Here is a 17,617-nt window from a genome sequence, read left to right as displayed (position 1 = left end):
TTTTGATCAAAATACTTTATTAACTGTTTACATCATCCTCATGTCTTCTCTGATTGGTTATTTTCTTGTATGTGTGGGATAAAATAATTTTCTTGTGTTTTATATTTTTCTGTTTGCTTTATTTGTCAGACATTTATTATTAATAGAGTAACACAAGGCTTTCATTGCATGTTTTTATGGGAGGGGTTTGAAGATGTATTATCTGTAAAATAAACTACTAATCTTTCTGTAAATGGCAACGAATGATCTGATGATTTTCATAATGATTTGGAGCTTTTTATCTGATTCCATTTTCGATTGGAAAATCATTCTATGCAAAATGCACATAAAGCTTTATTCTCAGCCCTAATCTGGGATTGCTCTTCCAACAATTATTACAAAATAATTTATTCGTTTTAGCTTTATAAAGTGTCTCAATGTATTTGGTAGAACCTGCAGTGTCAAGCAGATGTGTTTGGTAGAACCTGCAGTGTCAAGCAGATGTGTTTGGTTGTAATTTTCTGCTCAGAAATAATTGTAGTGGAGAGGATCTTACTGAAAGTTAGCAACATAGTGATTATTTCTGGTTTTACAGTATACATTCATATTTATGTGATGTTTAACTTCCATAGATAAATATGTTTTATGCTTTGCTGTGAAAAATACAATATCAGTTTTTCCATGTTTTAGATTAAATAAGATTATGAATCAGGTGGCCATTCAGCGAAAGAAGCATTTTGTTGAACGGGTGCACAGTTACTGGTTGCTTAAAAGACTGTCTAGGAATGGTGTTCCACTCTTGAGAAGGCTGCAATCCAGTTTACAGTCACAAAGAAACACACAACAGGTATGTGACATACTTTTTATTTATAAGAAGAAATTGGAAATTTTCTATTTTATTGAGTTAAAAATAAACTAGGAAGCCTAGCACAAAGTAAAAACTTTTTTTACTCAGGAATGAATAAATTGTTTGCCCTATTCTGAAGTGATATTGCCTATTTTGGCAGTTGGGAACTATCTAATACTTTTTAATATGTGAGATGTAAAAAAAAAATTGTGTAGCTTTTTCTTCTGTTTTGCTTAAATGTTTCACAAAAATACTATGATCACAAATATAATGCCATTATTCTTTGCTAAGTGTTGTAGGTTTTTGGAACTCATTCTTCAGTGTACTGTGAGATAAAAAATAAAAGTTATTTTAAATTCATCAAAAGATGCAAAGCAGATATATTATTTGACACTTGAAAAAAATGTGGATTTTAACAGTGTAAAGGGTTGAACAGATAGTCTATAGCTATCAAATTCAGATCTGTATTGCCCACCTTGTTTGGTAATAACAAATTGGAAGTTGTTGATGAAGTTTGAAGACCTGTTTCAGCTTCTGGTTTTGCTTTTGACACACTTAAGCGGGATTGTAGACAAGCATAAGTTTAGTTGTACACTCCTATGAATAAGTTGCTGAAAAACATCAAACCAGCAACTCCAGGTGGTCTGATTTGGTTTCAAGTTACTGGACAGCTTCAAAAATAATTAGTACTTCTAATTATGTGGATCCATGCATGCAGACTTTGAAATGTTGTGAAGCATCATGATGTGGAAATTTTTACTGCATTCAAGTTACCTTTTTTAATGGAATGGAATGTGTAGGTGGATGTGTTCTTTCCACTCTCCTGGCACTTGACTTCCTGTAAAATAGCTTCTAAAACATAGAAATTAATTTTATAATAATTTACTTGTATTAAATTGAATTCTTTCCCCTCTGAAGTGGAACTGTTATTTTTGTTAGAATTGTATTTCTGTTTTCTGATTAAGTAATTGATTGATGTAGTCATAAAAAATACTATGATCAACACTGCTTCCTAATTATTTGATCTGTCATGTTTGTGCATGCTTATTTTTTTAGCTTTTCTTATTTAATAATTTCCAGAATAATTGAGATTGGAAAGGACCTCTGGAGGTCGTGTGATATAACCCCACTGCTCAAGCATGGCCACTTAGAACAGCACCATGTCCACTTGGCTTCTGAGTTATCTCCAAGGGTGGAAACTCCATAAGCTCTCTAGGCAGCTGTGCCAGTGCTTGATTCCTCTTACAGTTTAGAAAAAACACAGGAGTCTTCTGTTCTTACTTTGTGCCCATTTCCTCTTGTATTGTCACTGGGCACCACTGAATGGAGCCTGCCTCCATCTTCTTGCCTTCTCCCTTCAGGTATTTGTGTATTGGTGAGATTTCTGCCCCAGTCTCTTCTCCTCCAGGCTAAACAGCTCAGCACTCTCAGCCTTTCCTCATAGCTGAGATTCTTAAATTCCATTTACATGAACTCCTTTTAGGTGAACTTTGAATATAGATCAACCACTTGTTTATCTTGGTTTCATTGTTTCTGTATTACTCCATTTTGAAGTTTGATTAATCTTTTACTTCTACATGAGAGGTTCTAAAGTATGTAGCTAGTTAGTGTTATGTAATAGTAGTTAAGATTAATTTATTAAGGCAATAAACTTCTTTATAAATGAACTTACAAAATCCTAAAGATAAGCACAGAAGTGTGGTGCTATTGTGGCAGAATAGAACTAGACCATTGTTATTGTACAAAAAATTATACAAGCCAGTTTTCTTCTGGGATGGCATGATAAGGGTGTAACATTTCTATATATTTAAATAATGACTATTACAATAAAACTCTTATTGTAATTGATGTTCAATTAAAATAAAATAGGCCTTTGATATGAGCATTTTAAAATTCCATTGCCTGTTTACACTTCGGTAAAAACAGTTCTTTATTTTCTTTCCTAATTTGAGATAGATTCTTAATAAAATAATATATTCTAAATAAATTGGAAGCTATCTATATTGGTCTGCTGAAAAGTTTGTTCTTTTGAAAAGTAAAATCTAGTTTCAAGGTAAGCTGAGTTTTGAATAAGTCTGTTGATTAAATATGTGTAGTTGTGCTTTTCAGTGAGTAGCAAGAGTCCTGTGTATGACCTTGTGTCTTTTCCAGAGCACTTTCAATAGCTATTTATTAAAGCAGTCATAACTGCAAAGCAATTAATGTATTTTGTTACTCCCAAGTATAAACCAATTTGTAATCAAGACAATAAACAGCAATGGCATAGCTGTTGTGAGAACACCTTAAAAATTTTTAGATAGGCATGATTATTTTGTGCATTTCAGTCCAGATAAGAAAATTATTTTTATTTTATGTGAGGGATCAGAATATCAAGAAACCTACATAGACTTTTCAGTTAACCAAATATAAACAGTGATGTAAGAAGATTCAGGGTTTTTAAAAATTGTTATTTAAACAGAAAAGAAATGTTATAACGACGAACCAAAACCTGGTTCCAAAATGGTTTCAGGATGCATGGTGGAAAGTGGTTTTGATCCCTCTCTGTTTGGTTACTAGAACAAATTTGGCAAAGGGTCTTCATGATGTAGACTTACTTCCTAATAAATGTTTCAGAGTTCAGTTATGGTATGGTTTTGAAGATGTAAGAGTTCTAAACCAGGATAAAAGACCTAGGATGCCTCACCATTTGCAGGAATAAGGAACTCTGTAAGAAAATTAAGAGAAATTAAGGAAAGGTATTTGAATACTCTAATAGATTTGCATCCTCCTTATATTAGTTTTTTTTCCCCTGAACTTAATGCTTCACTGAAAATAAGGTATGAAATGTAAATGTAGAAGCTTGCTGCTGTTGTAGTGATGTTAGTTTAAAGCCACTATTAGAAGAAATAAAGGAGAAGATGCTGATGACTTAAGGTCACACCTGTACTGAAGATTTCATTAGGAACACAAGTTGCAACCACTAAATGGTTTTGTCTGATTGCCATACAAGTCCAGCAGAGCATGCTAATAAAACTAATTGTGTTGCTCAAGGTCCAGTTTCATCACTGTCATTCTGTTTTTGTTTGTATGATATTAAGTTACAGTCTCTCTAAGGAGCGAGGCTGTTCTCACACATTTACATCCAGCATAAGGAGAGACATAGTGCTACCCTGACAGTATTCCTGCTGGTATGGAGACACTGATTGCATACTAACGGCCAGATGAGTTCTCAGCTGCTGCTTGTTCTTTGTGTAGACTTCAAAATGTTTTCCTCTTCCCTCAGTATTAACAAATAGGTAATATTCTAGGTAATGTTTATTTTAGGTAATACTTAATACTAGGTAATATTTCTAGGTAATACTATGTTTAACTCATAGAGTCACAGAATGGTTTGGAGTGGAAGGGTCCTTAAAGATCATCTGGTTCCCACTCTGCTGCAGGGATAGCTTCCACTAGACGAGGTTACTCAATGCCCCACCCAACCTGACCTTGGACACTGTCAGGGATGGGGTATTAGCAGCTTCTCTGGGCAGCCTGTTTCAGTGTCTCACCACCCTCACAGTCAAGAATTTCTTCCTAATATCTGCTATAAATTTCCCATCTTTCAGTTTTAACATACTGCTCCTTGTCCTATTAGTACAGTTCCTGATGAAGAGTCCCTCTCCAAATGAGAATTTCTTTATAAATTTTACTTGTGTCATCAGCCAAGTGAAACTTGGTGACTGTCAGGAAAGCTGTAGAAAGAAGGAAGAAGAACTTTCCTACCAGAAAGTTCAAAGAAACTTTCTATGTCAGAAAGCTAAAAATTTTGAAGGGAACTCTTTGTATCTTAAGTTTTTACTGGTTGGTTGTTTGAAATGAGTTCGTTTTGCTGTCTTCAACTTGTGTGGACCTTTTAATCTAATTAAAGTATAGGTGTATATCAGATAAAAAATATGTTAGGGCAAAGGAGAGTTATCTTGGCTGTTAAGCTGTAAACTGTCTGCCAACAGTACTTCACACAGAAATGTCAAAAAATTGGAGGCTTGCTGTTAATCTCCAAGCCAGAGTGCCATTCAGAAAGGTAGTGTATGTGTGCAGAAAAAAAAAATGCAGGCAGGGTGCTCTTGATATTTTGAGTCACATCTGCAGATTGACAAGTATATGCCTATTATATGGAATGAAACTGGTAAAATAACTGACTCAGGTAAAATATGTTTTTTATTTGAATGCAACTGCACCTTGTGGTTCAGCTAAGTACTTAAGTGAGTAATAAACTACCCTAAGGCCTGCTGTAACATTATTTTTTCTTGTTGTATTTAAGTTTCCTGATGCACCCTAGAACTAGTATGATTTGAATCTGTTTTCCAGAGGAACCCCTTCGGAGGTTCTCCCAAATTTGCCCTGAACCAGGACATTGACTTAGGTTTCATCAGGCTCAGTTCCCCAGTTTCTTAAATTATGTGGTTAAATAGGGCAAAAGAGCAGGCTATGAATGTTGCAAGCAAAGGGAGGACAAACCTTCTACTTCTGGCAGTTTAATTTTGGCTCTGACAAACAGTAGAACTGAAAAAATTGTACAGCTAAGAATTGGGTTGCATTTCCACACATGAGGTTTACACTCTTGAGATGAAGGGGTTTAGGAGAGTAGCAGTTAGTGGCAGTGTAGACTTCCTATTTCAGTGAGCCTCCTCAGAATTTTAAGGAATTGAAAATTATTGAAAAAATTCTTATCAGTCAGAATTTACTTAGAACTATTCTGACCCTAGCAGTTAAATTATCTTGTGTCTGTGTAAAGATTTAACTCTTTAAAAAGAAATTACAACTCTCATTTGTAATAGCCATTGGGAAAGAGAACTAGAAGTTTCTACCTCCAGTTTTTTGCTGTTTTTATTGTTTTTTTTTTCCTTAATGAAAAGAGGAACAAACTCTTATTTCCAGATTGATATATTCTAGTGCAGAAATAGTTGATATTTTAAGTATTTTCAACTTCACTGAAGTCAGAGATTTGAATAAAACTAAACTTGCCTTTACAAAGTACATGAAGCAATAAAATACAATGCGGATGATAGAATTATAGCACTGGCAAATCTATTATAATGTTTTTAAGTTTCCAGTTTTTGAAATTCTGTTTTAGAGCCAGCTATCTGAAAATTGCACAAGCTTCCTTTAGAGGACCTATGGTACTTCTAAATTATTCTTCTCTTAAGGAACTTAGGGCTTTTGGTGTGATAATTTGTAATGTTGTTTGTTGTTCATCTCCTTAGCCACTTTCCTTTAATCCTCTGTCTTCTATATATAAAAACTGATGGAATTCACTAGTTCTGTTTTAGGTTATAGAACACCCTCCAAGATGACTTAAAAAGTGTATATTGTATTATGCTAGTTATGGGCAAGCATGCAAAGTTTTGGATATCTCTCAGAGATACTTTTATAAAATACTCATTTTTCAAATGTAATAATTTTCCAAAGCAGATGTTTCTTTTGTGTAATTCATACTAATATCAGGAATTCCGTTTCTTTATGGCTTAATTTCTGGTGAATTACCAATACTATTTGAATCCTGTAAGTAGTAGTCTAGTATCCTCCCTTTTCCTTATGCAAAATAGTAAAGGCAAACAGACACTCTGGGTTTTGTGTATACAAATCAATCTAAATACTACAAGTGTTTAAACATTACTTACTCTGAAAAATGCGTAAATTAAATTCTTTCATTCATTTTCCAAAAGGGTGTGTTGCTGCATTATTCGCCTGCAATACCATTTGAAGTTACTATATTATCTAATAAACAGCTTTTCATTTCCTGTCCTCACAAGCCATAATTATTTTGTTTTGTTACAAATGTGTCCTAGTTCTGCTGGGTGTGAGGGAGGTGGACTGTGTTGACCACATGAGTAATTTGTTTCTGCCAGGCTGGAGCTTCTGAAGAAACTGTGGTGTTCACCTAGTTTGGATTTTGATGCAAAAATCCTGTGTTGTATTTTGCAGCTTGTTGTATTTCTCGGTTGCCGTTTGCTGTGTTGCTTCTGATGTCAACAGCCACGGGCACAGCATTGCTTTCTAGTTTAGATTTTATTTTCAATTAGACCTTTGAGTAACTCTGGAAGATAACCTGACCACAGCTTATGTGCATGAAGCTGATAAAGCTTACGAGCAAGTGCCATAACTATAAGACAGTAATTTCTCCTTTCATGTGCATATGTTTTGTAGTTGTATAGAACTATCTTATAAAAAGAGATATGCATTTTTCTTTTCATGAAAATGTTTTGATTCTTTTCTTAGAGAGAAGATGATGAAGAAATGCAAGCCTTAAAAGAAAAATTGAAGTACTGGCAAAGGCTGCGCCATGATCTTGAAAGAGCACGTTTATTGATAGAACTTATACGTAAGCGTGAAAAATTAAAAAGAGAGCAGGTAAATGCAGCACCTTTTAATTTGGTGAACTTTTCTGAAGGAAAGATGATTTAAGTATTCTCACAGTTTTTTCAATAGAAGAACAGCTGTATTTTAATCTTCACATAGGGTCAAGTAACATATGTGCATGCTGTGCACTCAAACTATTTAAAATATATAAAATTGTCATACAATCATAGAATGGCTTGGGTTGAATGGAACATTTAAGAATTGTATAGTCTAACACCTCTTCAATAAACAGGAACATCTTCAACTAGACCAGATTGTTCAAAGCCCCATCTAATCTAATTTGGATGGTGTCTACCACCTCTCTGGGCAACCTGTTGTTCCAGTGTTTCACCTTCATTGTAAAAAATTTCTTCCTTATATGTAGTCTGAATCTACGCTCTTTTAGTTTAAAACTGTTACCCCTTGTCACTACAGGCCCTACTAATCTGTTTGTCCCCATCTTATAAACCTCCTTTAAGAACCGAGAGGCTGCAGTAAAGTTTAATTTGGGCCTTCTCTGGGATGAGCAACCCTATTTCTCTCAGCCTTTCTTCAGAAGAGAACTCCACTCTGATCATACTAGTGGCTCTCTTCTGGATTCACTACAACAGCTTTATGCCTTATGATGGGGGCTGCAGAGCTGGATGCAGCAGTGCAGCTGGGGCCAAATGAGGGCAGAGTAGAGGGACAGAATCACGTGCCTTGACCTGCTGGCCATACTTTTTTCTATACAGTCCTGGATACAGTTAACTTTCTGGGCTGCAAGCACACTTTTCCGGCTCATAGTGAGGTTTTCATCCACCAGTACAACATCTCAAGTTCCTGACAGAGCTGGAGCTATTCATCCCTCAGCTGGTACTGATACCTGGGGTTGCCACAACCCAGGTGCAGGAGGACCTGGAATTCAACCTTGTTGGACCCCATGAGATCCCCATGGACCCACTTCTTGAGTTTGTCCATGTCTGGATGGGATCCTATTCCTCCTGTTGATCCTGTGTCAACTTCACAATTCATTTTGGTGTCATCTGTAGATTTGTTGAAGGTGCACTTGATCCTTTGGTCTTATGTCATTGATGAAAATACTAACTACTACTGGTCCCAGTACAGATCCCTGAGGGACACCACTCATTACTGATCTCCATCCAGAGTCTAAACCATTGATCACTGCTCTGGGTGCAGCCATCCAGCCAGTTCCTCACCTGAGGAGCAGTCCAGCCATTGAATCTATCTCTGTTCAGTTTAGAGAGAAGGATGTTGTCGAGGACCATGTCAGAGGCCTTAGAGAAGTCCAGATAGATGACATCTTTCCTTGTCTGCTTAAAAGAGTTACTCCATCATAGAAGGCCACTAGGTTGGTTAGACCACTAGATTAGTTAGGCAGGACTTACCCTTGGTAAGGCTGTGCTGGCTGTCCTGAATCATCTCCTTGTGCCCCACATGGAAGCTTTGCCTTATGAAATGATCTATAATGCACTCCAGGAGTCTCCTACAGCTCATCTTGCTACTTTTCCAGATGTCAGAGTGGTTGAAGACCCCAGTAGGACAGGAGCCTGCGAAAGCAGTGCCTGTCTGTAGCTGGAGCAACAAGGCTTTGTCACTAGGCTCCCCTAGATCTGAAATAAATACCAACAACAGGGTTCCTTCTCTCACCTTGGTGCCTAAGCTTTCAACCTGCTTATGGCTTTTCTTGAGACAACTCCTTACAGTGTATTAATTTCTCAATGTAGAAGGCAGCCCCACTGCCCTTTGGTGTGCTTTTGGCCCTTCTGACCATCCATAGTCACACTTCAGTCATGGGATTTGTCCCACCAAATTTCAGTAATGGAAATCAGGCTGTAGCTCTCTACCAGCACTGTGACCTCTAGCTCCTTCTGTTTGTTGCCCATGCTGTGTGCATTGGTATAGAGAAATTATTTGAGAAGACATTCTCTTAGACTTAGAAAAGTGATTGGTTTCTGAAGAACTGTAGAAGATTTGATCTATTCAGGTTTTCTCAGTACACGTCTATATACTCAGAAGCAACATGTCCATATACTCAGAAGCATTTTATCCTTCTGTCATGAAAAAAGCAAAAATAAAAGTTTATCTGAAGTCCTGTGACATTCTACAGTTAACATTGCCAGGAAGAGAGATTTGAGGAAGTGATAATGCAGAAAGATAAAATCGTAACATTCAATATTTTACTTTTGCAAACTGTGAACATTCATTGCAAGCTAATGTAATTTATCCTTCTGGAGTGCTTTCTGGAATTCTATGCATCATTCATGTGGTATTCATGTATCACTCGCTTTACATATGTATTTATATGCATGTACTTTATGTGTGTGTTTGCTTATACTTTATGTATATATATTATATTTATATACACACACCTTTAGTCTTTCATTAAGAATTTATTTAGACATAGCAAGACTGTTTCATTGTTAATAACTCTTAAAACAGCCTGAAAATTAAGCTATAGAGGAATTGAACTAGTGTCCAAAAAATATGAAGGATATTGAAGTATTTGAAGATGTTGATTCTGTTTTCTGAAATAATTTTCTTGGAATTTATGTAGAACATTTTCTTTCCAATTACTCTTTGTTTTGGACTTAAGTAGCCTGTAAATGAGATTCTTTTTAAACTTCAATCATAGCAGTACAACTGAAATTTTATTTAAAATGTTACCTTTAAATTCTTGATATTTTCACATTGCTGGTGCATTGTGAAGCTGTTATTATGTAGCACCTTTTGTTTCACTTTAAAATGTATTTTTTTTTAATTCTTACATATAAAATACAAATTTGAGTTCTGGGAAGCTGGAGTTGAAGGAATGAGAATGATTTTTTTTTCTTATGAAATTATTAGCTGAAAACCTATGTCAGATAAATGCCAGCTGATGATATTGAAAATAGTACTGAACTCATTTACTTAAATCCTCCTTAAGTATATTTATGTTTTGTGTTTTCTCTAAAATACTATACTGTTGCTGCTAAACAACTTTAATACACTATGTTAATGGAAAATGCTCAGTCGGATAACTTCCTTCTTTAGGTCAAGCTTGAGCAGGTTACTATGGAACTTCAGCTTATTCCATTCACTGTACTTCTGCGATCAGTTCTGGATCAGCTGCAGGAAAAGGATTCTGCTCGTATATTTGCTCAGCCAGTGAACCTTAAAGAGGTATGTTTGCAGCTGTGTTTCCTGATGTTTACATGTGGTTTGGTGGTACTTAAGTACAGGAAACAAGCCATTACATGCCGAGTTAGAAGCAGTGTTAGCTTTTAATCTTTATTCCGATAATTAACATTATGAGTTATGGTCTACTGCTATGAAAGCCTTTTTATGCTTATATACCAAAATAATTTCTGCAAAATACTTGTACAGAAATGCCCCATCCTTGTATAGAATGTTGGGTACATGCTTATACTTTTCAGTAAGATGATCTTTGTAAAGCAAATTTGAAAGATACCAAAAATTAGAAAGCAGATACTGTGTTCTTGAAGGTGAAACTAGACAGATTTAGAGTATACACGTGTACATTTGTGCATATACTGTATACACATCTATTATAAGTAGTATCATTAAGGTTGAAAAAGACCGCCAAGATCAAGTCCAGTCTTTGACCTAACACCAGTATGCCAACTTAACCAGAGTGCAAAGTGCCACACCCATTTGTTTTGAGCACTTCCATGGATGGCCACTGCACTACTTCCCCAAGGAGCCTGTTGAATTCTTAAGTACCCTTTCAGTGCAGAAATCTTTCCTAATATCCAACCTGAACTGCCTCTGGCTCAACTTGAGGCCATTTTCCCTTGTCCTATCACCAGTTGTCTATAAGTAGGAGTATGTAAAACAGAATTCCCAAGAAAAAGGAGTTTCAGCATCTCTTAGTAAAGCTCAGACTTGTTACCTGAGATGCAGACTACTGTAATATGTAAACTTCTGTTGGCATGCAAATGTTTGCAATATCTAGATGTGCAATTCTAAGTTACATCTTAAATTTCTTGTATTGAGCTGTTACAAGATACATTTAAAAAGCTGATAAGTTACTAACTAATGTTACTTTGTCTGTACTAAGGCCATTTTAACCATTTGTGTTTTAAATATTTATTCAAAGGTTCCAGACTATTTGGATCATATTAAACATCCTATGGATTTCTCTACCATGCGGAAACGGTTAGAAGCTCAAGGCTATAAAAACCTCACTGAGTTTGAAGAAGACTTCAATCTGATCATAGATAACTGTATGAAATACAATGCAAAAGATACAATATTTTATAGAGCTGCAGTGCGGTTAAGAGATCAAGGAGGTGTAGTTCTCAGGCAAGCCAGGCGAGATGCTGAAGGAATTGGTTATAACAATGAAACTGGAATGCACTTACCAGAACGGCCTAAACTTGAGTCACCACAGCCTTTCTCTTGGGAAGATGGTAAGATGTTTTTCAATTAATTTTTATAAAGTTGCATTTTTCATTGAATACAGCATGTATGTTCCATACAGATGTTTAGGATTGTTGCTGTCCAGTTTGCTAACTAGATTCTCCACCCCGCCATTTAAAAACATCGCTTGAAAGCGACAGGTGTTTCTATTCTACTAGATCTGTCACAACACATCAGTGCTGTCTGGATTCTGATTTTGGAAGTGTCAGAGCCTAATTTAACAATTTACATGGAATAGGTTTTTAAGTTCAGTGCTTTTTTCACATGATTGTGTATGCTTGTAAGGCATGGAAAATTAATAAACTTCAGCACATTCCTAAATAACCTACTCAAAAAATTGAGCATATTTGTAATGCTAGGAATTAAAACTTATGTTTTTGACATACATGTGAGTTCTCTAAGATTTGGCAGTGGAAGAGAATAATTAACATATTTCTTTTATAACCATAATTTTGTCCTTTTCTTTAACAAGAAGGAATTCATCTGTTCAAGTGGGAGGGATTAATTATGTCTTCCTTCTGACCTTTTTCTTCTTTGCTCTGCTACTTATTTTTTTTGAGCAAAATGCCTATTAAGAAAAATAGTAAATATATAGTAGGAATTAATTCCAGTATTTCTGACTATAAATAGGCTTTTGACAATATTTTTTTATTTTGGCATGCAAATTCAATTTTTTTCCTTTTGTTGGTATTACTGTTCTGAGAATATTCTGGGAAATGCTAACACGTTTTCAATTGTGCATGTTTTGACTTCAGTGGATAGGTTACTGAATCCTGCAAACAGAGCACATATGTCCCTGGAAGAACAGCTGAGAGAGCTGCTAGAAAAACTTGATCTCACCTGTGCAATGAAATCCAGTGGGTCAAGGAGCAAAAGAGCAAAGCTGTTAAAGAAAGAAATCAGCATTATTCGCAACAAACTCAGTCAGCAACACAGCCAAGCTCCTCAAATAGAGTCAGGTATTGGAAGTTTCGAGGAAGAAAGTGCAGCATTAGAACAAGATGGAGAAGAAGAAGGTAAGATTGTAAACCAGGTTTAAATAATTACTGTTCTGAACCGCTTCAGTCAGGTGCTGTGATGTGAGTAATAGTGTGAATTAAAGAATTTGATAAACTAATATTAAATCTAAAATACTGATTTTATAATTAAATTACAGTTTTAAAACATGAAAATAGCTGCTTAATCACAACAGATATTTTAAGAGTAGTATGATCTTCTTAAAAAAAAAAGCTCCTCCATTACTTTTCATGGGAGCAAAGCTTTAAAAACTTAGGTGTTAAAAAGGAAAGTGCAATTAACAATTTAATATGAAAAGCAGTTGGAAATGCCTGAGTAGAAGATATCTTTGTTCTTTTGGAAATACACTTAATTGTCAAAATATGTATTAGGGATCACGTGGGCCTAGGTCAATGGTAGTGAAGGCTGGCTGCCGTATGGTGTTTGTGGCCTTTTTAATTCACTACTCCAGACTCTAGGGAGGACAGTTGGTAGGCTTTCAGGTTCTTTATTTATCTATTTTAAATAAAGCTAACTATTGATAAGACTTAACAAATTTCATGTTATAGAATAAATTCAGCCACATCTGCCTAGCTCTTCCCCTTTTGCTTCTCTTCCTCCTCAAAACATTTGTCTCAGAACTGCGTCTCCTCTTGGCTAATTGCCGTTGATTTCAATGAGAGCAGTGTGCTGGAAGGACTATCTTCATGTTTTAATTAAATATTATATTTGCGTTTTTAGTTTTTAAATTGCGTTTCTGAGGTTTTTATTGCTTATTTTTAAATGATGCAAAGAAAATCTGTCATTCAAATAAGAATTCTATTGACTTTGTTTCATTATTAGCTCTAAGAAACTAAACTTTCCCTTTGGAGAGTTAGAGATGTGTTTAATTTTTGAATAAGTGCCTTGAATAGGAGGAGGAAAAAGCTCAAGGGAAAGCAGAAGCATGGTAATAAAAAAAATAGTCTCTATTTGTTGTGGCTTAATGCTATCAACATTTTTGAAAAGTGAAGTCAGTAAAATGATTGTCCGTAACTGCCATTCAAACAACAACTTAGTGTTTAGTTCCAAACATAGAACTTGCTGGAGATTTGAGCATTGGTAGAAAAAGCAACATGAATCAGCACATTATCCTATTCTGAGGTTTTAAGTATTCTCAAAATGTTTAATGGTTTGGGTTTTTTAAATTTGGGTATTTTTTTAATCTTCATGGTATTAAATACAGCTCTTTAGGGATGTAGGGTTTGGCACTTAATGAATCTACAGCCATTTTTTAATTAGTAGCTTAAAATTTTGATGCCACAGCCTTTCACTTCAGCAGTTTTTTGTGAAAAAAGTAGTCCAAAGTGAACAGTAGTGGTTTTCTTATATTTACAGTATGCTTTTTAAATAAAACATGATGAAAGGCACAATCCAGGTTTGATTGGTATTGTTGTTATGGTTCTGATCTAGTGGAGAGTAATAATAATTAGTTCAAATTTCAGTTCTTAAGTGGAAGGTACATAGAGGAGTAAATAAAACAAATTGCCCAAAAAGAGATGAGAAAAATCCTGTGGCCAGGATCTCTACAGGAGCTGACTTTGATAGCACTTTGAATTGCCTCCATGCAATTCTGTTTCCAGTCTTTGATCATGTGAAAAATACAGTACCAGAATAACCCTGTGAAATTCAGGTTTTATCTCTAAATAATTCTCAAGTGATTTTGTGTTCTTTAATCTTTCCACAAATATTTTCTAAAATCAGAATTTGTTACAAAGGAAGTCACCGTGGAGATTTTAAAATACGGGATATTTTAATGGCTGATAGTTTAAATGTGCTTATCTGACTGTACATTCCATTCTACTGTCTTTCTGAAATATTAGTTGCCAAATCGAATACCTGTGTGTCTGCAAATTATATAAGCACAGTCACACTGTATTTTAAAAACAAGTATTTTTAATATGAACTATGCTATTGCTTCATTAAACCTTAAATAATGGGGTAAGGATTTTTCTGCACTTAGAAATCTTTGATTTCCAAGTAAACATTGCTGGGCCAAAACCAAACAAAATCAAGTGCAAATAGAGAACTTAAACACTTTGGGGTTTTACACCTTTCTTCAGGTGGCATAGAAAATTTAACTAAGTTTAAATATTTTATGTGATAGCATAAATAGTATATTCATGTTATACAGTTACTCTAGAATAAAAGTGTTTCCTTTCTTGTATTTTGAAAGCTAGAAAGATTTTACCATCTTTTTGAGTTGATAATTATGGGTTAGGACATCCTTCTATTTGTATTAGGGAATGCTGCAATAATAGAATGTTTATTTTCTTTCCCATTGCTTGTGATAAAAAACTGAAACTACCTTTATACACTCACTGTCATTTCTCTATTGTCTTTCCCCAGTGTGCATTTAGTGGAATTAAGTGGGACATGATCATACTAAAAAGGATTAAATTGTGGAGGGGGAAGGGGAGAAAAATGGTAGAGGGTATTTTTTCTGATTTTTCACATCAAATCTGCATTATCAAGTGTGTTATTTGTCAGCTGGTGGCCAATTGCAAGATTTTGGGGGTTTTGGGTTCGTCTTCTCCATTTTTTATTACTTTTTCATAGATAAAACTTCTAGTCACAACTGTAAAAAGGCTTTACAAATCATGCCCTTTTGAAGATTTTGTAACACGTTTTAGTTCACTCAAGTAGAACAGGTTACAAGTACTTTTTTTTATTGGTTAGCTGATAAAATTTTTCATAGGCAGATAAGGTGAATATTGATAAGGTGAAGTAGATAAAAATGTATGTTATCAAAAATTTTACTTGAATGGCAGTATAATTGCATTTAACAGATAATCATCCACCACCCCAACTTCCTAATGAAAAAATAGTTTGTAGTTTTTAGTTAATGAAACTAACATAACTGCATGAGAAGAAGCAAGTACTTATCCAGGTATAAATTGTTAACACCAGTTATAGACATCTTCTTTTTCTACCCCTGTTACATTCCCAGTATAAAAGTAGGAACTACTAACTAGGACAGATCGTTGCTAGACAACTTTTGGTTTTAAAATGTTATGCTTTGTTTCCAGACAACAATTTATTTGGTGGGCTGCACATTTATAGTGAGTTTTATAATAGACTTTATAACTACAGGTTTTCAAAAATCACACTCTATTTATAATTTTTTCAGGAGATAAATCTCCCCCTAAACTTGAACCATCAGATGCATTACCTCTTCCTTCAAACTTGGAGACTAATTCAGAACCACCAACCCTCAAACCAGTAGAACTCAATCCAGAGCAGAGTAAGCTTTACAAAAGAGTAAAATTTGATAATGAATTATATAGCACTTCCATTCAGAAAGAAATAAATGGACACACTCCAGAACACTTACTTGACAGTAATCTCAATGAGTCGACTGTTTCTGCTGTAGCTGAGTCATCAACTGATGTAAACAGACGTACTTCCATTCTCTTCTGCAAATCGAAAAGTATAAGCCCCCAAAAGTCTGCAAAGAACACTGAAACCCAGCCAACTTCTCCACAGCTAGGGACCAAAACCTTTTTGTCTGTAGTCCTTCCAAGGTTGGAGACACTTCTGCACCCAAGGAAAAGATCAAGGAGTGCATGTGGAGATTCTGAGGTTGATGATGAGTCCCCTGTAAAGCGCTTGGATACAGGTAAATGTTTACAGAACTTACTTGAATGGATGCATCTGGAAAGTTAACAAACCTGTTAATTTTGACGTACATGTGGTTGTTAATCTTCAGATTATAGCACTTGAAACAGGTTGTCCTCACAACAGTTCAGAAAATTATTATTCATTTTTGTGTTGCCCCTTGACAATTGGATTTACTGAACCAAATTTGAGTTCTTTAGTTTCATGATGCAGTTTTTAAGGTTACACGTACGAGTGTATGTGAAAACTGTAGGGAAGATGAATCGACTGCTTTTTTGCAAATTCCCTATTAAATTACATGGAACCTTGACATATGATGCCAAAACCAGAAGGCTTGTAATCAGGAGCATGAAAAATACTTATGCCATGTATGATTTAATTTTGCTGAGTGTTACTCCAGACATATTTTTACATTATAAAACTGATGACTGTGTATGAGGCACTTTGTGTATCCATGCATTTTATGGAAGTGTTAAAACCCCACCATATAATGACACTTCGTGGTTTTTTTTTAGTCTGTGCATTTTAAATAGAGTTGAAGGTGAGATTATGCTGTTAATGAGACTTGTCTAAAGGATATTTGAAAGAAAATGTTATCTTGATACATTAGTGCAGAACAATTCAAGACATGAATTATATCTTCTCTTAGCACACCATAGTCCTATTTATTTGAGAAGTTCATATAAAACCTTTGAGGAAGAAAAGCAGCATGAGGAAATTACTTATGGATATTTCCTTAATGTCATCCATGGCCATTGCTATGACTTTTATATTGCCTTTGAAATAAGTACTCTGTTTTATTGTCATGCTGGGAACCCTTATGCAGGTATGAAAACAACATGTGGGGATTTGTCACTTTGAATGAAAGAGATTGGAGTTTAATTTAAATATTAGGTGTGAAGATGTGCTCCAAAAGCTGGGGGGGACAGGGAAGTTTATTTGGGGGAAAAGGGAAGTGTTGATAGTCAGGCCGTTTCTTTTCTGTTTGGTGGGAATTTTTTTGTTTTGAATAACAGGTTTTTTCGGGGTGTGGGGCAGTACAGTATGCTTTTTTAATTAGTTAGCTGGAGTTTTTTTGGATGATCAGGTGAGGACACTCATGATTCCAATGCTGGAATCATAGTATGAGAAAATTTTATGTAAGATGCAGTGTGGGAAATGTTTCTCCTTTATATTTTTGGGGTTTTGTTTGGTTTGCCTGTTTGGAAAGCCCCAACTTCCATTCATTTTCCTAACAGCTTGGAAAGAGCATGCAGGTTTGATCTGGTACTTGAGTTCTGAAGTAAGTACCAAGTGAAGGCGGTGTGATAATAGAAATTAGTTAATTTTTATTAATACTATAAAAAGCTTTGGTTT

General features: G+C 35.2%; 1 protein-coding gene across 3 annotated transcripts in view; it reads left to right on the top strand.

Moving 5' to 3' along the window:
- Nucleotides 1-17,617, top strand: part of BRD1 (bromodomain containing 1) — a 56,541-nt gene that overhangs the window by 16,485 nt on the left and 22,439 nt on the right. Inside the window, exons 3-8 of one of the 3 annotated variants that reach the window (XM_021555230.2) lie at nucleotides 670-826; nucleotides 7,067-7,198; nucleotides 10,220-10,348; nucleotides 11,286-11,598; nucleotides 12,364-12,624; nucleotides 15,774-16,262. In XM_021555230.2, the coding sequence (XP_021410905.1) occupies nucleotides 670-826; nucleotides 7,067-7,198; nucleotides 10,220-10,348; nucleotides 11,286-11,598; nucleotides 12,364-12,624; nucleotides 15,774-16,262 (1,481 nt within the window). The remainder of the gene's footprint in view (nucleotides 1-669; nucleotides 827-7,066; nucleotides 7,199-10,219; nucleotides 10,349-11,285; nucleotides 11,599-12,363; nucleotides 12,625-15,773; nucleotides 16,263-17,617) is intronic. The other 2 variants (XM_021555232.2, XM_021555233.2) reach the window with 2 other exon arrangements.

This window comes from Lonchura striata, chromosome 5 (assembly GCF_046129695.1).
Source record: "Lonchura striata isolate bLonStr1 chromosome 5, bLonStr1.mat, whole genome shotgun sequence".
Classification (NCBI taxonomy): domain Eukaryota; kingdom Metazoa; phylum Chordata; class Aves; order Passeriformes; family Estrildidae; genus Lonchura; species Lonchura striata.
Note: the sequence above shows the minus strand (reverse complement) of the source record. Positions and strands in the feature narration are given on the sequence as shown.